At 44.5% G+C, this 24,154-nt stretch overlaps 1 protein-coding gene across 3 annotated transcripts in view; it reads left to right on the forward strand.

The window, feature by feature from the left end:
* The window catches only part of TMEM266 (transmembrane protein 266), an 83,301-nt gene that overhangs the window by 52,856 nt on the left and 6,291 nt on the right, over positions 1-24,154 (forward strand). For 2 of the 3 annotated variants that reach the window (XM_077785832.1, XM_031505763.2), the window contains 5 exons: positions 324-380; positions 2,111-2,249; positions 3,684-3,799; positions 12,325-12,511; positions 22,079-22,129. In XM_077785832.1, coding sequence (XP_077641958.1) covers positions 324-380; positions 2,111-2,249; positions 3,684-3,799; positions 12,325-12,511; positions 22,079-22,129 — 550 coding nt within the window. The remainder of the gene's footprint in view (positions 1-323; positions 381-2,110; positions 2,250-3,683; positions 3,800-12,324; positions 12,512-22,078; positions 22,130-24,154) is intronic. The other variant, XM_021543404.3, reaches the window with a different exon arrangement.

A 24,154-nucleotide genomic window follows, 5' to 3' on the forward strand; every position in this document is an offset into this window, starting at 1 on the left:
TGGGTCAGGAGGCTGGGGAGGGTTGGTAATCTAAATCACACAAATCTGAAAGCAGAATTTTAGGAAGATGGAAAGACTGATGAGCATTTGAACTTGGAACTTGTTTGCGAAGGTTTTACTAAATCAATATACTGGTTGGGAAGCAATATCTGCTTTTTTAATATAGCAGTTTAGCCATTTCTAGAACTTGATTATTATTTAGAAGAAATGTATACTGCTTAAATAAGACAAAAAATTATTCCTTAAATAAGTAAAGAGCTAAATGTTTATCTAAGAATGCAATAACATTCATAATCGTTTTTCCCCCTAATCTATTTTACTAGACTATTTTGAGGATTGTGGTCCTTGGCATATGGGATTACATTGAAAACAAAATAGAGGTAAGCTCTTTCTTCTGGTACTGTTTTCCAGGCAGCCCAGAAAGACCATGAAGAACTGCTTTAGATGGCTTTGTTATTAATCTGGTGCAATACAATATCTTTTAAGGCAGATGAATACACACATTCTTCTCATTATGTGCATTATCCATAGCTGAGTGATGGAGTCCCTTTTTCTGTGAGAGACTCAGAAGATTGCAATATTTGAAAATATTTTATGAAGGGAGTGATTTTGGCCTTCTTGCTCTTTGTGTGACTTTTGTTGTTAGACCTGTGCTGGTCTAACTGACAATACTGCTGCTCTGAGATGTAAAAATTGTTACCTCAGTTTTATTAACTCATTGCCATAATTGAGTTGGAATTATTGAGTTAGTTGAAAATTGCATGTAGTTTCCTGGTAGTAAAACTAGTTTGGCAAAACTCCTGTTTTTACTGAGAAATTGTTTTGATAAACACTGTAATTAGTACCTCAAATTAAAAATTACATAGTATGTATATACTCTGGTAGAAAAAGAAAAATAAATTCGTGGGTAATAAATAATAAATAATCCAAATCTGAGCAGAAATTTGGAGATCAGGAAAATTAAAAGCTCTTTCTTGATACTGCCTCATAAACCACTACTGGGCAGGAAAAACCAGAATACAATCTGGGTGTTCTTGGAGCATAATCATTCTAGAGACTTGCATTATTTTTGTAATTAAGTTGTAAACATTTTAACTTGTTTTGCCAAAAAAATGAAATGAAACTTAAATAGTTGAGTCAGGGTTTTTTATTACTAAGGCTAAATGCAGAAGTTTCTGATAATTCATCTTGGTAATTTGGAATAGTGATATTTTTTACTGCCCATTGAGTGGCTGCAGAAAGAAGTATTTCTTTTCAATACACTGAATTGTTATACACAGTTCTGAATAAGTAGTTCTTATAAAAATCTGTGCCCCACCTCTTTATGGAAACAGTTAATCAAAGGCCTTGGCAGCAGGGGAGAGTTTCAGCAGGAATGAGAACGTGGTGCTCTGTTCTGCTCTGCTGGGCCAGTGTGGGACAGACACGTCACTGCTGCCACTTTGCTCTGGAACACATTTACTAGCTCATTTCTGTCTCATGCTTTGCACAATTGCTTTTTCTGATCTAATCCCAATGCAGCCAGTGTCACATAAATCATTCAGAACAGTCCCAATTGTCAAACTCCACACTGCCCCATAAAAGTGAGAGCAGGCAGTCTTTCTGGTTAGGTACACAACCATCCCCACACATGTTGTGTAGTCAGGACATGGCCAGAAGCCACCAAGTCTCTTGGCTCCATCTTTTTCTACTTGTCTTCTTGATCTCTTCATTTAGACAGTAAGATCTATGGGCAGGGACTGCATTTTTTTTTTTAGATGACATTATGCCAAGTAACAGGTAATAAATACCAGTGATGATAAAACACTTTGGTGTAATAACATTTAGACTATCAATTCTCCTTGGGGATTTTGGCCAGTATTTCCAAATACCTTTCTCTCCCCCTTCCCTTCCACCACAGTCTCCTCACCTCATAAAAAGCACTGAGGAATTTTGTTGTGCTACCTAAAAAGGATGCAGCCTTTCTGTGGCTTGGCCACCTCTCATATCCCTTTCAAATAGGTACATCATTGCATTTCTTTTGGACAAAGAGGGAGTCCTTCAAGATTTCAAAGAGGAATGATAGGGATATGATTTAAGGAGAGGTTTGAAAAAACTGATTTCTCTCTAGGTGTTTGATGGTGCTATCATAATCTTGTCCTTGGCACCAATGGTGGCCTCAACCGTGGCTAACGGCCCCAGCAGCCCGTGGGATGCCATCAGCCTTATCATCACTCTGCGGATATGGAGAGTGAAGAGGATCATTGATGGTGAGTGGGGACTCAGCTTGTGACTCCAAGCATCACCTGGCAGGCTGGGAAAAAGAGGTTTTAAAAATACAGAGATTACTTACTACCACTGTTCCTATCATTGTCCTTTCTCTTATATTTTGCTAGCACTGAACAGAAGAGAGTTATGACTCCAATGGAGGAGAGTAGGTCTGGAGATCTTGTCTGTATCTCCTGCTGTCTAGGAGCCTTTATAATTTATTGGTTTCTTTTCCTGTTAGGCACCATCCCCTGTCCTGTAAAGTAAATGTCCTGACTTGTTTTATGTCTCCTGCTCTCATTGCTGATTCTGCAAAATAATTGATTCTCTGCTTTGCTGATATTTGCTGCACCCTCCTCATAACCATACAGCAAGCTCTGTCTTGGGACTTTATTTTCTAAATAAGTTTTGTGTCAGATTCCAGGAGGATTTTCTTGCCCTGGGGATTCCCAGCAGGAGGTGCTCTCTGCAGTGCTGTACATCCTGGAAATGAAGTGCATATTTGTGGTGTTTTGCACAGACCTCTGTGGGGATGTACCAGGGGAGATGAAAAGGCCCCAGGAAGTCAAGGTTGCAGAGAGCTTGGCCTGGAAGCAAGGACTTTAGTGTAGGTTATTGTGTGCTCAGCAGCTTCAGGCAGCTTAGGGAAAAGAAATAAATGAATGGCCATTTTGCTCATGTGTGAAAAATCAAAGTTGTTATTTTGGGTTTAAATGCCCAGAAAACTTTGTATTCATAGTTCAGGAGAGGTCATAGCCCTCTGATTGAAGCATAAAAGAAAATTTCAGGATTTTGTGTAGCTTCAGAAAACTTTAATTGTGGTATGTGTTGACCAGCTTTTCTGATCAGTGTGAGTTTGCCATAGTTAAGACAGGAGCAAAGTTTTTAGAGCCATTCAGAAAACGTATTGAAAACTGGACTGTAGCTTGAAAAGCCATAGAAGATAAATACCCTCTTTCTTCAAAATATCTTTCTTAGTCTGCTGTGTCCATTAAGGATTGATTTCTTACCACAAAGTCTAGGAATTAAATGGTTAGGACTCTGGAATAGTTATTTTCCTGAGGGAGATGTGCTATTCAGGTTTAGAGGAAATGGGACTGACTCTAAAGAGAAAATCTTCCTACCCAGTAATTCAGGAAATCCATGGTAAACACTGGGGAAGTGCTCTAGTAGCACGGAATCTGAGAAGAGCAGGCAGCATGCATTTCAGTTTAGCCAGGCAGATAAAGGTCTGACCAAACAATATCTAGACCCTGCATTTCCAATGCTGGAAATCCTTCCCTGAAGAATGTACTCTAGTGCTACTTCTATTGGAAATACTCTAGTTCTCTGGATGCAGGGGAAAGGGATTATGTTCTTTGGCCTGTAAAGGTTTTCTTCCTGATAAAAAAGCAAATCACAGCTGGGTTGCTTTAAGTGTTATTTGTGTTTTCCAGCATATGTCCTTCCAGTGAAAGTGGAGATGGAGATGATGATTCAGCAGTATGAGAAGGCAAAAGTTATTCAAGATGAGCAGCTGGAAAGACTAACCCAGATCTGCCAAGAACAAGGGGTAAAGTTCAGTAATGTCTTTATTTACATATATCTTGTCAAGACAAGTCAAACAGTTCAATGTACTTGCTGCAGGCTGAGCTTTGAGAAGTACTACTGGGACTTGTGCTGTGGGGTGACAGGTCTCAGTGCAAAGGAAGCATTAGCTGCAGCCAGGATATTGTCAGCATGGTATTTGTCAAACAGCAATCAGCTGCCTCTGCTGCTGGGCTTATGTTCTTGGAGGTGAGGAAAACAAATGTGAGCAACAGAAAATAAATGGTTCCAGTATGTCATTTATTAAATGAGTACAGCTAGCTTGACATAGTATTAACATACAAAACCCATTGTTGGAGACTGCAGCTAGTATTACTAGGAAAAGGATGTGCAGTTAAAAAAAAATTAATTTCCCTGCTTTAAATGCAAGAGGCAGCTTCCCTGTAGGTCAGTCAGACTCCTGGCAAGTTCAAAATGTTACAGTAGAAGCTTGTAGTTCCTGGAAGAAAGTTAAGATTTAAGACTCTTCCCAGGCCCCCAGATGTTCACTGAATCAGTCTAGAGGTAAGGGAAGGTGAAGTTTGAAATATCTGAAGTGAATATATTTTACATGAAAAAGGTGTAAAACCATTTTGGGGCAATGAGCCAGGGGATTTTGCCATTTGTCTTATGCAAATGAGTTCTTGACTAACTTACTTTAAAGTAGAAAGCAGGGATGGATGTTGAGGCTCGGGATAAGTGAGTGTTGAGGTGACCATCAGATAACAACAGGATGATCCCCAGGTGATTTACTTCTTGTTTCAGTGAAACGGGAACTATGAGATATAGTCCAAATAAATCCTGGAGATTTCTAACTTTAACTACCACTCCTGGCTTGTGGCAGGTACTTTTGAAATACAAAACCATCAGTATTTAGGTCCCCAATCAGATTTTTAGGTTTAAGTCCAGATCTCCTGGATGTCAGCTTAGGATTCTGCAATGAACTGCTGGTGGTGGTAAGTTGCTTTGTCTCTGTGATGCTTTAGGAAGAGCTGTAGACACTGTGTCATTTCATAATGCTGGTTTTGGGTCACTCATATTAACCATAACTAAGTTCTAAACCTAAGGCTTGGCTTCTGGCAAAAATTAGTAAGTGCCAACTATATTGTCTTTGGTGGCAAAACTGCAGTCCTCTTCATAACACCTTGCACAATGATACTTAGTGATTTGGGTTCTGTCAAGGTTGTGAAATTGCCAGGTAAATGGTATACACTCCATTTTACAAGGGTGAGGTTATCCCTTCACCAAACCCATTAAGCAAATTGGTGATTTCTTGAGTTCCAGTGCAGTATTTTGTCTGTCAGACCATATTAAAGTTCTTGACAAGCATAAATTGTAAAACATTTGTTTTTTTAGGAACTTTGCTATACAGACAGATAACACTCTCAATCTCTAAACAATTTTTGGTGTTACTGTTTCATAGTCTGAGTAAAGGTGGGCTCATTATCCCAGGTGGGGTTCAGAAACAGCTCTTGCTGCTCTTCATTCTGAGCCAGGTACTCCTGAATGTCTGACCAGAGTCACCCTAAATCTGAGCTTTGATGGTTACAACCTGTACATCAAACAAAGAAATGCTGCACTGGTAGAGGAGTAAGCCTGAGAAAACAGAGCAGGTTCTCTTGCAGCTTTCAAGTGTCATCTGCTATGGAAAAGCACAGTCTATAGAAAGATGACAGCATGCTAAATCCCTCTTACTGGCCTGACTTGCTGCCAAACAACTGTCTCAGCTGCATAATATCAGGTAAATGTACTAATTTGCTGCAGTTAGTAACATAAGACATTGACAGAAGTACCGCATCCTTTATTTGTAAATTATTAGCTTTGTAATTCATTCAAGAAAAAGTTGTCAGCATTACAATAGTCACATTAATGTTGTATACAGCATCTGCTGGGAAAAATGGCTTCTAATGGTATTTAATATCTAAAATTCTGCCAGGTTTTTGCTTTTTCGTTTGATCATCTTTCCTGAGCTTTCTAAAGGATTGCTGGCTCATGGTGTTTCCATGTGCTTGTCTGTTTCTGAGGGAAGGTTTGCCTGCAGCAGTCTGGCTGTGCCCAGAGCAGAGCAGCAGCCAGGAGGGTTCCAGGCTGCCCTGTCCGTGAGGTGCCAGCTGTCCCAGGGACACCGTGGTGCCCTGCAGCCCAGCAGCACCCTGTGCTGCACCTTTGTGACCATGCTGGTGGTTTGCATTTATTCAGGAGTTAGAGATGGGACTGAGAACATTCCTGGTGGAAAGGTTTCCCAGTGCTTCCTTTTCTGAGATCCTGTGTTTGGTTTCTTACTGCTTTGCTGCTGCTCAGGCAATTGGGGTTAGAATTCTCAGGGTCTGGCATATTCTGCAGATGAAATGATCTTGAAAGTCTCAAGCAAAGTAATTATTTCATTAGAGGAATTGGGAAAAATAGTTAGCCTGTTTTACTTGGGATTTAAAACAAAAATAATTGGTGGCTGGTTCTCTGAGAAGTCCCATGCTGATTTGAAGCTGGTGCTTAATGTTAAGCAGACAAAACCAGGACTTCTTTAAAAATTAAAAGCAGCAAAGATACAACCTCCCTTCATCTTTTTGAAGTCTCTTTCTTTTGTCAGTTGTCAGGTTTTTTTGACCAGTGATGGGGTATCACAACTGTAAAGTACATTTCTATTCCTGACTGACATTGGAGATGTACTTTTGCAAACATGGAAACTCTTTCCACATGCTTCTTTTTGGCTATCTGTACATATGAAAAACAGAATATGTTTATAAATTATACTTGCACAGGCCACCACCTTGTTCTCTGTAGTACCCCACTGCAACTGTTTGAATAGTTTGCTTTTTATTTATCCTCCATTGGCCAAAAAAAGAGATTCTTAAACAGGAATGGAGCATGAGGAATTTCTAAAAATGGGTAAATGTGAAAGGAAAAGAAGTCTCACTGCAGTCACTGTCAAGAATATGCAGAGTATATTGCTGATGGTTTTATCAGAATAACTTAAATTGCAAAACAAAGTTCTAAAGTTTCATTAGCTACAAATTCCAGTCAGGGAAGATTGCTTTTTTCCTCTGGAATCACCTGTAAAGGAATTTCCATTTGTGACAATAGATATATTTACCTGATCTTTTCTGCTTAGCTTTCAGAAGAGTCGTTCACCTGAGCACAGCCCAGCCCAGGAGTATGTGCTCAGCCTTATCACACCAGAGCTCCTTTTGTGCCAGTTCCTATAGAGCTAGGGTTTTCAGCATTCTTAGTACTGCAACAATTACAGGAGCCGTAATTTCTTTTTTTATCTTGGAATATAATTTGTACAGCAGCTGCCAGTTTAGTGGCAGGCCTATTTAGCTGGTAAAATTACCTATTGGAGAAATAACATATGCTATCCTCTTGCAATAATTTTAATTTATTTCTAACTACCAGTCATTTTCTTGGTGGATGGAAGGCAGCCAAGGTCATCCTGTGCTTTATTCTACCCATAAATCATTAGTTTGCAACTGTATCCTGATTTTTATGGTTACCAACAATGGCTAAACTAATGGAAATAAACACTGGATTGTATCCCAGTGGCAGATGACTTTAGGGTAGGGCATTCTGTACAGACAGCACTAATAGAATTGAGCAAAGATACTGCTCCTGCATTAGACACAAGTAAGCTTCTGGCTAAAATGTTCATTGATCTCTCAGAAACGATGTCAATCCTACTCTGTTGTTAGACCATTAAAGGGAAGTACTCCATGATTCACTGCTAAGTCTCTTTTCAAGTCTTACATGTGTATTACAAAATATCAGCTAGGATGGGTGGCCCACTTAATAAAACCAGGCATGTGAAAGGAGATGTTATCTAGAGCTCTGGGTAGGTCTGTCAATTTACCTGCTTAGAAATAATCACCTAATTCATTATTTGAGTGAGGAAGTGCCCAGGAGTGCCCCATAATTATTTCTGGTTTGTTTCCTGACAAAATATTGCCAGGTTTGTGGTGCAAGAGGATGTGTAACAGATTTTGAAAACGGTAGTTTAAATTTGTTGATTAACTTTCTCTTCATGCCAGACAATCTAGTTACTCATTCTTCTGTGAAGCATTCTGTATCTCCCTTTTTCTTGGTAATTAAGTGTATTTTCACATCAGCTACATGTATTACACCTTTGTTGCCGTTTTCAGCTCCATCATGGTGGGTGTACCCAGACAGTTCTCAGAGGTGCACAGTGACAGTACACAAGCATGGAATGTGCAAACTTCCTGTGAAATACGATAACAATGAAAATGAGAATGGGCAAGCACTGGAGCATCTTGCCAGGGAGGTGGTGCTGTGTACACACAGCCTGGAGATAGTCAGAATTTGAGAGGACAGGCTTTCAGCAGCCTGAGCTAAATGGAGCTGCTTAAAGCAAGGTGTTGGATTAGATGGCCCTCCCAGTTCCATTTCACTTCAGATTATGCTGGGATTCTATGAAGTTTTCAAAAATATTTTTTCCATTACAGAGTATGTTGGGACTTATTGGTAAATACCCACCAGAAGCTACCAAAGTATGTGTAATTAAGGAACATGAATGTCATAGGTATCAGGAGGTGTGGTTTACCTTTGTCTCCTTGGTCACAAGTTATGAGCATTTTTTTGCTCCCTGGCTCTCTTAGAGATTTGCAAAGTTCTTCCACAGAGCTGATACCTATGAGTTAATTTAAGCAAATCAAAGCATGTGTTTAAGTTTATATGCCTTTTTTTGGTCATGTGATGATATGTGCAGTGTGCTTCTGCCCTACAGGCTGAGGGAAGAATGGTGTACCTGGAAGTACAGACCGTGGGTTCCTCAGTCCATGTGTTCGCTCAGATCGCTGCATCAGCTGCTGCTGCAAATAGAAATTTGACATGTTACCTTGGCCCAGAATTTTACCTTAAAAAGACTCTTATATATACCTCCTAATGATTTGTTTTAGCTGCCCTGGACTGCCTGAATGCAGAGCAATCTCATTAGCTCTTGTACACATTAGAACTGCCCAAGCTCAGTGTGCAGTATAATCTTCAGTAGTCAGAAGCACCTACAACCTCATTTGCTCATGCAGCTCTCGCTGCATTTCACCTGTAAGGAAAATGTCCTTAGAGTTAACCTTTGTTTTAGGGGGTTGCTTTGAGTGGCTGACGCTGTGTTCCAGCATCTGTAGGATCCTGGGATAATGGTTAGGAAAAAGCTCCTACTGAACCAATCAGCTCTGTAGATCCATGCCCTTTAGGAATGAAAATCCCGTTTCTTGTCCCTGACAGGAGGCCAGCCGTGCCCGGATCCAGTGTCTGTGGCAGGGCACCCAGATCTGGTATCTGTGAGACAGTGACCCTGGTGCCCAGGTTCTGGTGCCCACTGTGTTCCTGTGCCGGTGTGACCCATGCCCGCTGTGTCTCGGTGCCCGCTGTGTCACGGTGCCCGCTGTGTCTCGGTGCCCGCTGTGTCACGGTGCCCGCTGTGTTCTTTGCCTGGTGTGTCGCGGTGCCCGGTGTGTTCCCGTGCCGGTGTGTTCCTGTGCCCGCTGTGTCACGGTGCCCGGTGTGTTCCCATTCCTGGTGTGTTCCCGTGCCCGGTGTGTCCTGTTCCCGCTGTGTCCCGGTGCCCGGTGTGTTGTGCCCGGTGTCCAGGTGCCCGCTGTGCCCCGTGCCCGCTGTGCCCCGTTCCCGCCGTGTCCCGTTCCCGCTGTGTCCCGGTGCCCGGTGTGTTCCCATTCCTGGTGTGTTCCCGTTCCCGCCGTGTCCCGTTCCCGCTGTGTCCCGGTGCCCGCTGTGTCCCGTTCCCGGTGTGTCCCATTCCCGCTGTGCCCCGTTCCCTTGTGCCCCGTTCCCGCCGTGTCCCGTTCCCTTGTGTCCCGTTCCCTTGTGTCCCGTTCCCGCCGTGTCCCGTTCCCGCCGTGTCCCGTTCCCGCCGTGTCCCGTTCCCGCCGTGTCCCGGTGCCCGCTGTGTCCCGTTCCCGCCGTGTCCCGTTCCCGCCGTGTCCCGTTCCCTTGTGCCCCGTTCCCGCTGTCCCGTTCCCGCCGTGTCCCGTTCCCGCCGTGTCCCGTTCCCTTGTGTCCCGTTCCCGCCGTGTCCCGTTCCCTTGTGCCCCGTTCCCGCCGTGTCCCGGTGTCCCCGAGCCCCGCGGCGCGGCCGCAGTTCCCGCCGCGCTCGGCAGGTGGCAGCAGCGCCGCGCCGCTGCCGTTCCGCGCGGCGGCCCCGGGCCCGCGGCGGGCGGAGCTCGCGGCCGCGCCCGGAGCGCTCCCGGCGGTGCCGCGAGCGCTCGCGGTGTCTGCGCTGGTCGGAAACGCTCGCTTCGTCCCCAGGAGCTCGGAGTGCGCGGGAGCAGTCTGGGCTCTCCCGCATTTCTCCTCCTCCTTCACACCTGTGTAACGCAGTGATGCGTTCAGGCTTCTGATTGTTAGAATGCTCAGCAAATCTTTGTAAATGCTGAAGCTCCTTAAATTGGATCTGATGCCGTCATAGTTATTGAGCTGACTTTTAGCTAGTTCTGTCTATCTGTGTTAAAAAAATACCTGCCAGATTTTTTGTCTTGCATGAAAAAAGGAAATTGTACCACACCTCTAGGCCAAAATTAAGCATTTGAATGACAGTTATTTCTTGATTAGGCATGTGTGAATGTTTTTGAAGGGTGAAATATAGAGAAACAGAAATTATGTTTGAGCTAAACAACATGGAAAAAATCTCCAAATTTCTTTTTTGTCTGTTATGTTTGAGTGCATTTCTTCTGTTAAACCAATGGACTGACTGAAAGGGTATCTTTTCTCTTTAAAGGTGGAATGCAAGGTATTCCTTGTGATTTGTTTTTTTTTTTCAAGTCAAGGATATAGCCTGAAATTCCCACGTTCATATTGACACAAGTTCCTTGAGCCTCAGGATGCATCAGGCTGACTGGGAACAGAGTTGGCAGTGCCAGTTCTTCCTAGCAATAGGTTAACACAATAACAACTTGCAGGAATCTGCCATGGAGGCTTCATTGCAGGAAATCAGGGAGCAGGGCAGGATTTTGACATTTGCTGATTCCACCTGACTCCTGACTGCCACTGCCAGAAAGCCTTTGGTTAAAAAGCAGTGAGCACTTGCAGCCAGCTGTCTGCAGCTGCTAGGCCTCTGTGCACTGGATTGCAGATGGAGAAAAAGCTGTGCTTTGTTGGAGCCCTGGATTAGCTGCTTTAATGGGATCTGGAAAGCTTGAACTGCCCTTTGGCTTTCTAGATTTGAGTCTTGCAATGGGCCCTCCCAGTCACTGTAGTTCCTTCCCAGCTGCTCTGGAAAGCAGATAGTCTGCAGGTGTGGCAAACTGGAACCCCTTCTCCTTTCCTGAATCAGTGGAAATTCTGTCTGGTTTCCCCTCCCCGGTGTCTGCACCACATCTGACTGCAGTGGAACAAGGTGGGGTCTGGTGATGGGTTCCAAAATCTGCCATTGAAGCGGATCTGAGTCACATCTGAGGGGTGAGAGGCACAGGCAGGTGCACTCAGCCAGGGCTGTTCCACACCAGTTTTCCAGCACGGAGGTGCCAATTCCGTGTGCTGTGGGTGTGGAGTGGCAGCTGCCGTGTCCTCTTGCTCTGCTGTGGCTCTGCAGGCCCTGAACCAGGGGAGGCCCAGCAGTGCCATATTTGAATGCTTGCCTGTTACTCACCTCATTTGTGTTTCCCTCTCAAACTCTAGAATTAGACATGACTTGGTCACTCCTGTATTACAGATTTTAAAGAGTTACTCTTTTAAAGAGAAATTCTCCCTTGCAGCCCCACAGCTGTGCTGTGTGGCACAGGGAGTTTTGTCCTGCTTACATAAGGGATTTAAAGGGTCTCTGCAGCCTCTCCAAAAAAATTGTTTACCTTCTTGCATTGTGGAAGATGCGTAGCCATCAAAAACAAAATAAATCTGCTGTATCTCTCATTCAGATTGTACCTGGTAGCTTCCTTTTTTTCAGGTATCTGCTTTATAACACCAGTCATGAGTAAATCCCCTTGTGGCTGCAGAAATTCTTTAACATGTTTGAGAGGAATGGCCAGAAAAGTGGTAACCTTCCCTCTGGGTTTTCTGCACACTGCTGAGTACAGAAGGTTTCAAGTCAGAAGAGGACTGTATTATCCTCCCCTTGTTGAATTAGTGAGGGAGAACCATTCTGGGTGCTGCTCAGAGAAGCTCCCCTCCACTGGAAGCCTCATTACAAAGTCTAGTTAGGGAATTTGTCATGAACCTAACTCCCTAAATGCCTCTTAAAACTGATCTCTTGCTATAAAGGTTACTTGAGGTTGGGCAGTAAGACTTGTTAAAATTGTCCAAAATCTTACCTTCAGGACACAGCTGTGCAAAAGAGAGGACCAGTATAAACCAGTGATTATCTTTAGATTATGTGAGCAATAGTCCAGCTCACACAGGTTCTGGGAGAGCACCACCAGCTTGGCTCAACTACACTCTTTGTTTTACCAGACCTGTAGTGTTTAGTGATGAGTAATAGGTCCCCAGCTGTAGGTTATAAACTTCTGGCTGTGCTCACATGACATCAGTTTGTGGTGGTGTTTTTTCCTCCAGTTTGAAATCAGGCAGCTGAGGGCCCACCTTGCTCAGCAGGATTTGGACCTGGCTGCAGAGAGAGAGGCTGCACTGCAGGTCCCACACGTGCTGAACAAACAGAGCAGCAAGAGGTACAAGGTGGTGGCCACTGAAGACTCGGACGATGAAGCCACCGAGAACATCACTGAGCTGCGACCTGCACGAGGTGAGTGCACAGGTGATCCTCCACAGTGGGATCTCACTGAACAGCTGCACTCCTGCAGGGATCCATTGCTTCCCTGCAGGCTGCAGTTTCCCACTGCTGCAGAGAGGCTGCATCTGCTCTGAAGTGGCAGGAGCTGTTGTATTTGGGAGCAGGTTCTAAACAGAGCCAAAGAAATGACAGGGGAAGAAAATGGCTACGATGTACCTTCTCAGTGTCCTCATGGTTAGATCCATCAAACACCAGAGAAGCAGCAGCCAAATGAAAGTTGGCCAAAGGGTAATCACTCAGAGGTAAAAGCAGGGAAATTGGGAAGAACATTGAAAAACAGTTTTTGGTCTTTGGCCACTTGCATTTCTCTGGTTTGGAGAGGACTTCTGCATCAGCTGCGGGTCTTGCCTTGCCTGGATGCTGTGTTCTCACTAGTTCCCTAAAGCTGCCAGTTTTGGACAGGGCAGCACTAGTGCCAGGAAAGGAGGGAAGTGCAATGTGGGCATCCTGCTTGCATGTCTGAGTGACCACGGTAAGGAGCACTCTGCTGCCTCAGGGGGTCTGCTGGGCAGCTCTGTGGTTCAGGAGGTAACAACAGCTACATTTATTTGGATCAGATTTTACTATCTAAGTGCTGGACCTGAATTTTTTTATGGAAAAGACAAAGCTCCTTTCCTGTGATCCACCAGCCCTTCCAGTGGAGTGCAGGATGTCTCCTGCTTTAATGTAGTATTCCAGAGGAGACAACACTTTCCACCTTAGTGGTGTGTTAGTCTTCCAGCATCTTAGCTTAATTATTGTGAATCTGTTGGAATTAGAAGTTTGCACGGTATCTTTATGTTGGTCAAACTCCTTAGAATTCAAGGCACAGATACTTTAAAAGCTGTTAGACATTTTTTAATTATAATCCTCTCCTTTATCTACAGAGTAGTGAAAGCATGTAGAAAATTGTTTTGTTTTTTTCCACTTTATAATATCTAAGCACTAACTACAGTAAAGCCATTAATTATTCCTGATATGAAATTGTATTTAAAAGCAGCCAGTTGAGCAGACTGACCCCTAAAATGCATTTCGCTTTTTTTTTTAGTATTTCAGAGGTTTCCCCAGTGGATATATTCTAATTTATGCATGTGTTCCTTGCGGGTTACGTTTGGAACTCAAGAGTGTTGCACACACTGTAAGGAGGCTTGCTGGAATTTTAGTGCTCTGGAGGTTGATCTAAAAATTCTTCTGTCCAAGGTATTCATTCTAACATCCAGGTTAACAGAATTACTCATTATTCATGTCTTCCTGTAAAGTGCTGCCCACACTTGAAACAAAGTAGACGCCCAATCTTCAGGATTGATTTCTGCACTTAGGTTACATGATTAGAGGGATTTGTGCTTTTCACTGAAAAAAAAAAAAGACACTGAGCAAATAAGAAAACATGGATTGCTTCACATATTGGGTCAGGTGCAGTTATGTTATATGTAAATATTTATACAGAATATGCAGAATAAATTTCCAATTCCTGGAGATTATCTAAAAGTACCAGAGGAAATGTTTCTTGTGCACTGTATTATATATTGCATAAAAGTCTTTGTAGGTGCCTTGAGTGCTTGTCAGAACCTAAATTAGGGTGACAATATTTGAACAAGTAGTTTCTGTGGAATGAGGCGGGAGCTGGACAGAAATTCCCTGTTCTTACAGCAGTCCGTGGTAGTCTCCCATGGCAGGGGGCTGCCAGCACAGGGCCCAACTCAGATTGCCTGAGACACAGCAGTGGTGTTCAGCGTGTACAGCCCCGGGCACAGGCAGTGGAGGCAGAGGATTTCACATGGCATTCCAGGATTATTTTGCTGTCTTAGGGGTTGCTTCTGTGTAATTTGGAAATCTCAGCTCCCAGCTGGAGAAGGCAGTTACTGCTGGGCAGTGAGGATCCTGGGCCAGCCCCGCCTCATTGTTCTCTCTCCCCATCTTGACTGGGGCTTTCTTCTCCAGCTCTCTGGCACCAGCTTTTATTGCCAGTGATCCGCTTTCAGCATCCTCCCTTTGCTGTGCTGGCAGTATCTTGTCATTCTGCACCCTCCTGAGCAGTGCAGGTGTCAGCCAGAGCTGCCTGGGCTGTGCCAGGTGGAGGCAGGGCATGGCTGAGGGTGCCTCCATGTCCTCTGTGTGGGAAGGGCAAATGCAGTTGGTGTGGGATCTCCTATCTCCCCATATGCTGGGGCATGTGAAATACTTGGAGATGGGGCTCTGCAGAATACAGGCAGACAAGACAATTCTTGTACTCTCCTGCAGTCATACTGGCTCTGCTGCCTTCAGGGCTTCCCACAGCTCTGCCTGGAACTTCAGCCTCCAGTGTTTTAACCTTTGGGTCGAGGGTTATATTTTGCAAGTTACCCCATGTGTCAGACCACATTAGGGATTGCTTTGCAACTGTTTTCTCTAAGCTATGATTTTTCTTCTTAAGGATTCCAGAGTGAGGGCTGAAGCTAATCATTCAGAGTGCCACTTGGCACTCCCGAGCTCTGGAACATACCTGCCATGGCCTATTGCACTGCTAGGGAGAGGAGAAATGAGGGACCGGGTCACCTCCACTGTCAGAGGAAGGCAGTTCAAAGCCACGATTCAGCTGTTTGGCAGAACACGCTCTGATGTGCTGTTCTTTTGTACTCTGGGAGAACATTAGCTCTACATACAACACCTGAGGCTGGGGGATGGAATGGAATGCAAGTGTTTCTGCCAAATGAAACTTTGTCAGCCTTCAAAAAATCAGTGTCTTCAGAGAGCTCCGAATTCTGCCAAACCAGCAAGCTTGAGTTGGCTAGAGAACATACTGCATGAGAAAATGGGATATTCCATCTCAGGCTAATCTTATTTCCCCCATCTATATTGAACAATGGAAACATTCAGTGCAAAATTTTTCACCATGAAGGGCTGATGGAATAAGAAAGCATTGAGACTTTTTATTCATTTCCCTACCTAGAAGTTTTATGGGACAGTGCATAAGTTAAAGCTCCTCAGGGGCAGGTGTAGCTTGTCTCTGGTACTTACACAGATTTTGTGCAACCATTTACTACAGCATTCAGTAAAGTTAAGTCAGGTAAGCCCAGTGTCACATGGTACGTGCAGCACCTCAGTGAATTTGTGTAAGAATACACAGTGACCTGCACCAGGAGAGCTGTGTGTGTGCTGGCTGATTTGGGAGTTTTCATTTGCATGTTTTCACCCAGATTTCCCTTCAGCAGATCTCCTGCTCTTCGTATCTAAAGTGCCTTAATTGTAGGTATGAGGCTGGGAGAAGCAAGAGCTCTGGTCAGATGGACAATGGGCTCTGAAAGAGTTCCATAGCTCCCCAGCTTATATTTTGTACCTCCTCCTGAAGGCCAGTCCTGTGCTAGTTCTGGGAACAATGAGCTGCTTGCTGCCTCCCACTTCTGTCTCCTTAGAGGAGTTCACCAAGAGACCTCCTGACACAGCAGGAGATAACACTGTGGAAAATGTATGGCTATATGGTATTTCCTAAGCAATATGGTAAAGAAGCAGGAATTTTTTTTCACCTTTAATTTGCTTTGAATTGAGGTTTTATTTCTCTTGCCAAGAATTTTATCTCCAGAGCAGACAAATGTGAAGGCTGAAACAGTTTTCAGCCTGCAGGTCAAAGGGTACCAGTATCAACAGCAGGAAACAAATAGACCCCAGAGAAGGGGAGGGCTGGAGGAGCTGCAAACCCAGGGCAGAGCTCTGACATTTGCTGCTCTCTCAGAGCACTTCAGGTGTTTGTGAAGAGCTTGGGCTGAAAGCTGCTGTCTGTGAGAGCACAGCAGCATCGCTAATGATGTTCAGGAGCATTGTGGTCAGCCTTTCTCTGAGAACAGGGAAATATCCTGAGTGCTCCTTTCTTCTTCCCAGAGATGGTTGCTATTTCACGTAATGGCAAATACCATCCTATCTATCAATATCTAAATTACAAAGGATGTTCTAAATTATAAAGGACTTCTTACCCCATACAGTATCTAACTGGTCATGGTGAGAGTAACAGCTAAAGTTTTCTTGTTCTGCACAAATCATTTTTAGTGTTTGGTATACAAAGTTCCAGGCTTCAGGGAATGCCAGGTTCACAGTGCCCCCTCTAGCCATTAATACTTCCTTCCAAAATTTATTATTCTTTAATCTCTCCCATAACATATGAGTTAGAGTCCCTAGTGGAAATTCCTCATTTTCCTGCATATATCATTTCAGTTTTTGAAATTCTACAGTACTGCCATATTGTAAGATTAATATACCACCCTTCTTATTCCTTTGAGCAAGAACCGGAACTTCACATCGCCAAAAATCTTTTTTTAACTATTCTGACTCAAATTTCCATTTTTATGGGGTTAGCAGTAAGTCTTTTGCTTTGGGGGACTGCTGCAATTTATGATCATGCTTTAAAGAAAGGTAAAGCTTGCCCTCCCTGTAGGTACCCACTGTTTTGTAAGTGAAGAAAGTAGGATATTGGGAGGGGAGCATGAAGACTTCTGGAACTCCAGTGGGCTTCCCTTAACATTATTCATAAGCTGTCTGAGAAAGCAAAGCAGGGCACTGGAAAGGATTTTGTCAGTTGTTCCTTGCAAGGCAGTCTGAGCTGGTTGGAAGCTTTTAAACTCTAAGCCAGTTCCTTTGGTGATCATCTGTTAGTGCTCTAAGAGAACCCTGTTAATGCAAAACAATAGATAAAAAATAGTTTATGGTTATTTTCAAATGCTGAAATGTACCTACTTTGAAGTCTACTCCTGGAAATGGAGTATCTAAGTGCACACCACTTCAGCTTGACTTCTCTCTAGATGCCTCTTTCAGGCTTTGTGCATTCTGTGCACCTCTGTGCAATGACCAGACAGGCAGGAATCAAAGGAATTAAACCTTAAGGAACACTTAGAGAAATGTGTGTGCAGTTAGTGGAGTCAGGCTCTTGTATTTTAGTCACCAAATGGGTGGGAAAGAGACCGCTCACTTCCAGAAGGGGTGAGCCTACAGTCACAGCTGTGAGGGTGAAGTTGTCTCTCATCATTAACGTGAAGAGGTGTGAAGACATTGCTGACAGGTACAGGAACACAGAACTGGAATGTTTTCCACTGTCCAAGCATGCAGCCCTTTCATAAGGATCCCTTTCATGAGCAGATGGTGCTCCCCATGACAACATGATTGCTCTGCCCTCTGCTGCCCTGCCAGACACTTGGGTTCTGAAGTATTACAAGTCTTTTCCTAATTCTCAGATTACATTTATTTGTTGCCAGTTTATAACAGCTTGCTCTTGATTCCCTTTTGCTTAATTTTTTCTTGATGATTGTTTTGGTGGCAGCCATATTCTTCCTTAGCTTTGTATTTTAGATTCAGCAAATGTTGCTGTTTCACAGAGACAAACCCAGGTTCCTCCGAGCCAGCTCAGATGTGGATCTGCTGATCCATGCTCTGGAAACAAGGTTGGGAAGAGCACTGAGAGTCCCCCAGGCCATTCTGTGCCCACAGCCCCCCTGACACACAGCTGTGCTGCATCCCAGCCGTGCTCCAGTCAGCTCACAATGCTCTTGCTGCATCATCTGCTCAAGTGAGGCCCAAAGCCTCACTCACTGTTGTCAGGATTCTGGGTTTCTGTCCCAGCAGCATCTGCTGATAATGGAGCCTGTGGCTTATCCCAGATTTCCTTCTGCACAGTGACTTTGACCACAGATTGATTTCTTACTTAGAACCAGGCTGAAGCTGTTGCTCTGTTTTCTCTGCAAGCTGACTTTACAGTTGCTCTCAAGATGGAATATCCATGTGCCCAGGCATCCATCCAGCCTCTGCAGGGACTGGGTATGTGTGTGAATTGAACAGTGGTGTGAGTACTACAGCTTGCAGTAATGTAGCAATCTGTCTTCAAACCAAAGGCAGGGGAAGTCTCCTGGAAAGTGCCAGCTGGCTGCTCTGGGTTCCTGTTGAAACAGATTAAAGATCTGCTTCTTTAAAAACCTCCTAGTAAAGACTGTTTTCTGGAAGGAAGTTGGGGTAAGACATTACTCTGAGGACTCACTTCCTCAGTGGGAGGCTGCACAGCAGAAAAAAGAACCTTCCAGTTCAGAAAATTCAGCTTGGAGAGAGAGAAGGCAGTACAACCAATGGCAATAAAAATATGAAATAAAATACTCCAATCATTAAATATTTCAAAATAAAACCCCCTTTTTAAGGCCTTTTCTTTTATGCAGGGGAGTTGCAGATCACTCATGAAGGCATTGATGAAAACAATTAAAGATCACTGCTGAGGCATTCTAGAACTGAAGGAGATCTGCTTGGGTGGAATATCATTTATATGTTTCACTAAATTTATTAGGTTTTTATGGGGCCAAGAAAAAGAGATTGCAGTGTTGTCTCTTGGGTCAGATGAGATTATATGGCACTGTACTCTTAAGTAGTTTATTACTCCCTGAACCATTGCAGTGTGTGTTTGGAGTCCTGCAGGAAAAGAACAAGCAGACAACTTGGAAACCTTCATCAGACAAAATCCAGTGGTTGTCAGACAGATCCTGACTGAGAACCACACGTTTTTTCAATAAGTGGGATTTGGGCAGCAGGCAGAGATGGGACTGCACTGCAGTGAGCAGCCTTGCAGGGGGGGTGGTTACAGTGCAGGGGAGGCTGGATTTATGTGAGATGGGGCAGAGTCTGAGCAGCCTTCCCAGTCAGACATTCCCTTCTGTGGGGTGGGAGTTCTGATCGTGTTGGAGTCAGCCCCACTGTCTGGAAAAGGAAGTGCAGGTAACATTTCTGTGCATTGGAGGAGATGGATTTATTTCCAGGAAAAAGAGAAAAATTAAATCTGGATCCTAAAAATTTCAAGGTGGTGAAATTTAAAAAAAGGTTTAAGAAAACCCCATGAAAATTATGAAGAATTAAGTATTTCTTTAGACAACTCCCTTTCTGCAGCTGAAAGTGGAATAGATTGGCAGCAGAAGACACTGTGTAGAATGTAAATAGTACAAGTGCTCAGCCCCCTGTGTAAAAGCTGGTCTTCCCTGCTCTCTCCTACAAACTCCCTGTGTGCCACCAGCTGATCCTGAGACCCCCACTCTGAGCAGGGACTTCATCTGGGAATCCCCACAATCACTTCAGCAGTGTTCTGTGGTGCTGTGCACAACTGTGGCTTTGTGGGTCCATTTTATTTGCACAGATGGGTGCTTTCAGTTGGGTATTTGTTGCATTATTTTGAACTCCTTTTTTCAGCAATGTAGAATATAATGGGAGGTAACTGGAATTGTTTATAACCTTCAATGCCCAAAGCAGCTGAGACTCCCATATGACTCAAATGAGTTTGTTAATTGTCAGTTTGCTTTAATGTAATTATTCAGAAATTTAATCTGTTGTTGAAATATTTATTCTGCTGCTGTTATTCCATTACTCCTTATTGTTTTTTATTCATAAGAAACTACTAAGGTTGAGTATATGTATTTTATATTTACATACACATGCACTATGGATATATTTATGCATATATTTTTAATTTATAGCTAAACAGATCAGCAGTGATGAGCAATTACATTAATAAGGCCATCACAGAATAACATTAAAGTAGGCAGCTGGGAGTTCCCCCAGTCTTGGCAGTGGTCACACACAGGCCAGGCCACATCCTCACAGCTCAGAGGGAGCAGGGGCAGTGCATTTCTGGAGTTCCTCTCCAGGTGTTTGGCAGTGCCCACTGCTGCCATATGGAGCAGCCTGGTTCTCTGCTAGCCTGGTTTGGACACAGCTGCTGTGTTTGGGAGCAGTGCCCTGGTACATTCTGTCAGCTGGCAGACAGGGGACCAGGGCAATCAGTGCGTACACTCCTAAGGAAACCTTGGTTTGAGCATTGTCTTTAAGACACAAAAAGCAGGTGAGCTAACTTCTCCAAGCATTTCTTGTCTTTGATCCAAAGTGTCTTGGCATTGGACAGACAGTACTGGGAGCACCCAAGGCCCCTGTTGGTGGCTCTTGTCAGGTGGCAGGGGGTGACGGTTGTCCAGCCAAAGTGCTGTGCTGTTTTCCTTGTTTGTCTGCTTAGAATTGGACTGCAAGATGCTGAAAGTGCCCTACCAGAAGTACAGCTACAGAGGCATTCTCTGAGTCTGTATGGCTGGCAGATTTGGTGGCACTGAGAGTATCAATTATGCATGACTGAAATGAAGTGTATTTTAGTAGCAGATAGCTGAAAAGCCTTGCAATGTACTCCTAATTCAGTGGCATCGCCCTGAGCTACTCTGAGGCCTCTTTTTTAAACTCAGACATTAGCACAAAGCACACCTCTGACTGCAGGCATTTAAAGATCAACAAGGGCTGAAAAAGCTTTTAAGATCTAATGAAACCAGGAAAACAACCATGTTTCCTTTCAGTGTCAGGTTAGATTGCCTTCTTATGAGTGCAGCTATTTCAGGTACAGAGTGCTTGGTGGTTTGGGTCTTGTTGTGTGAGGAAAGTGTTCCCCAGAAAACATCTGTTTCTTTCACCTGCAAACCGCAATGTGCTGTGATGAGGCAGGACTGTAGCCACGGAGACCCAGGGGGCGAAGGAAATCTGGCTCAAAGGGATGAGCACGGCTTTCTGAAACATGGTATCAAAAAGAGCACTTAATAGGAGAGAGTGCTTTTAGAGCACAGATCCACCACAAATTGGGCAGGTCAGGTTGCTGGGAAGCCTGACGTTCTCCGGGACTGCCAATGCTGTTTCTTAGCAGAATGTTTGCCTTTGCTCAGAACAAGAGAACCATCTTACCACAATGTTTTTTTCCACAATGGTAAAATGTTCTGCTTTTCCATAAGATAACAGTAAATCCCTCTGTCATCTGTAGCATCTAAAATCTGTGCATGCAATAGAGCTGCTGCCTTCCCTTCTGTGGTCGTGTCTTCATTTTTACCTTGCTGTTGAAGTTTAGGCATGTACTACGAGTTTAGTACTACACCCTTGATTAGTAAAACTCTTTATAGCGGGTTTTAAGCCAACAAATAGCATAATGTTAATATTATGCTGTATTCTTACATGCATGTGTTATATGCACCAAAATAACTCTTCATTAATTCAAAATAGAAAAGAAACTACCTTATCTTAGAGAGTAGGGAATTACACATTAAAATCATACATGGTGCCTCCCTTTCTCCTGTGGCGAAGGAGGTGACTTGGGGATGTCAGTGTGCAGCAGCAGTGGGTCTGTCTGTGTTGGTGCCCTTGGTTCAGCCTGTCAGGATAAATACCAGGTTTGTCTGTGTGCCCTGGCTGGGAGCAGAGGGCCCTGCTGACCAGGGAAAGGCCAGTGTTGTGTTTGTCTCTGCAGAGCGAGGGGAAATGGCCAGCCCACGGCAGCCTCTGGAAAGATCACAGAGCACCTTTCCTTTGGAGCTCAAAGTGCCTCACTCCTGGGCTGCTGCTGCAGAAGACTGTGACAAAGGATAATCCAGTCCCTGTGCTGGCTGCAGCCACAGCATGGATGGCGTGTAGTGAATTCAGGCGTTGTGGCCTAAAAATCCAGAGCAGGTGGCTCTGGGCATACAGAGAATTCAGCCATTTAATGAAATAAATGTTCTTCTAAGGGCTGCTTTTCTGTTCTTTCAGAGGATGACATGAATAATTACGTCAGTCGATACTACAGTGAGCCCAGCAGTGGTGAGTGTTGCTTCAAAACACAAACGTGAGTGGTATTTTTGCATTGTATTGTGTGCTGTAAACCAGGTGAGATTGAGCCGTGGTGTAGATCTGTCCTGGAAATGAAATCCACCACGGAGTCTTCTGGTTTGGTCCATGGAAGTGTGTGCCAATAGTCATTCTCTGAAAGTTGAAAGGCCCCAAGTTTGCTCTTGCTGATGACACTCAGGATAGTTTGGAGATCTGGGAGGGTTAATTCCTTATAGCTGGGCTGTCCAGCTCACAGAGCAGTTCAAATGGATCTGAGAATGAACAGCAGGGACAAAATAAATGAATAGAAAAGAAGTGGGGAGACAGCTTAGCCCAGCACCACGCTGGGAACCTTTCAGAAAGGTTAAACTGAATGGTGGGAAACCTCAGCAGCTGGGCCTGACCTGAGGGCAGCCTTCAAATGGATGTTCCTGGCAGGCATCCTGCTGGCACGGGGGGGTCCTGCCCGTGCTGGGGGCTCTGCACAGCCCTGCTGGGCAGCACGGGGGGCTCTGCCCGTGCTGGGGGCTCTGCACAGCCCAGCCAGGGCTGGCCATGCTCTGGCTGCCAGCACAGCAGAGTGGGGGAGGCTGAGCAAGGCAAACTCTGACAGGTGGGGGTGTGCACACCCCCCTTATGAATATAACACTTTGTATATATATGAATATATATATGAACATTTTGTATATATTATGAATATGACATTTTGTATATATTAAAAACGTGTGTGTGCCTGCATATACATGTACATAGAATATATACAAGGTGTGGGTATAAACATATATATGCATTTATGTGTATATATAAAGTAGAATGTATTAAATACTTTATATATAATATGCATACATAGTGAAATATAGGTGTGTATATATAGATGTATTTATCTATATAAGGATATGTCTTTTATGTGTATGTATAAATTCTATATTCTATATATCCATATATATAGATATACATATATATACAAACCCAGATACATATACATAAAGATGTAACAAAACATACACACGTTTGTGCATGTATGATATGTGTCTCTCCAAACATACACATATCCCCATATATTATATAGCAGATATATAAAAATATGTGAAAGGCTGTGTCTCTGTACATACTGAGATATTTTATTAGAATGCATATATTAAATATATAAAATGTATAGAGGAATGTGAGAGAAGAGATGATCAGAATATATGTGTATATATTATAGAAATACATGTGTATATATTACAGGAATGAAAATATGTATCTCTGTAGAATGTGTATCTTTAATCCTGTATATACATCCACAGACATGGAAATAGATTCATATGTAACGGAAACTACATAAATGCTAACCAGAAGGGAGTGTGTCTGCTTGCAAACCCAGCTGGCATTCAGTGGGATCCAGGCAGGCTGGAGGCTCCTGAATCCCCCGCAGCGTTCAGCAGGGCCAAGGGGAAGCTCCTGCCCTGTGTCCGGGCACTCCCCAGCACAAGCCCAGCCAGGGACCCAGGCATCGAGAGCAGCCCTGAGGACAAGGACCTGGACCTGGCCCAGCTCAGCATCAGCAGGACGTGCAGAGCAAGCCCAGCTCAGCATCAGCAGGACGTGCAGAGCAAGCCCAGCTCAGCATCAGCAGATGTGGAGCTGCTGCAGCGAGTCCAGAGGAGGCCCCGGAGCTGCCCCTGGGCCAGGCTGGGAGCGCTGAGGGGCGAGGCCCTGGCACAGCCCGGCCGCAGAGGCTGTGGCTGCCCCGGACGGGGCTGAGCACTGGGACAGGGAAGGTGTCCCTGCCGTGGCAGGAGTGGCACTGGGATGGGGGAAGGTGTCCCTGCCATGGCAGGGGTGTCACTGGGACGGGGAAGGTGTCCTTGCCATGGCAGGGGTGTCACTGGGACGGGGGAAGGTGTCCCTGCCATGGCAGGGGTGGCACTGGGACGGGGAAGGTGTCCCTGCCGTGGTAGGGGTGGCACAGGGATGGGGGAAGGTGTCCCTGCCGTGGCAGGGGTGGCACTGGGACGGGGAAGGTGTCCCTGC

This window comes from Lonchura striata, chromosome 11 (assembly GCF_046129695.1).
Source record: "Lonchura striata isolate bLonStr1 chromosome 11, bLonStr1.mat, whole genome shotgun sequence".
Classification (NCBI taxonomy): Eukaryota; Metazoa; Chordata; class Aves; order Passeriformes; family Estrildidae; genus Lonchura; species Lonchura striata.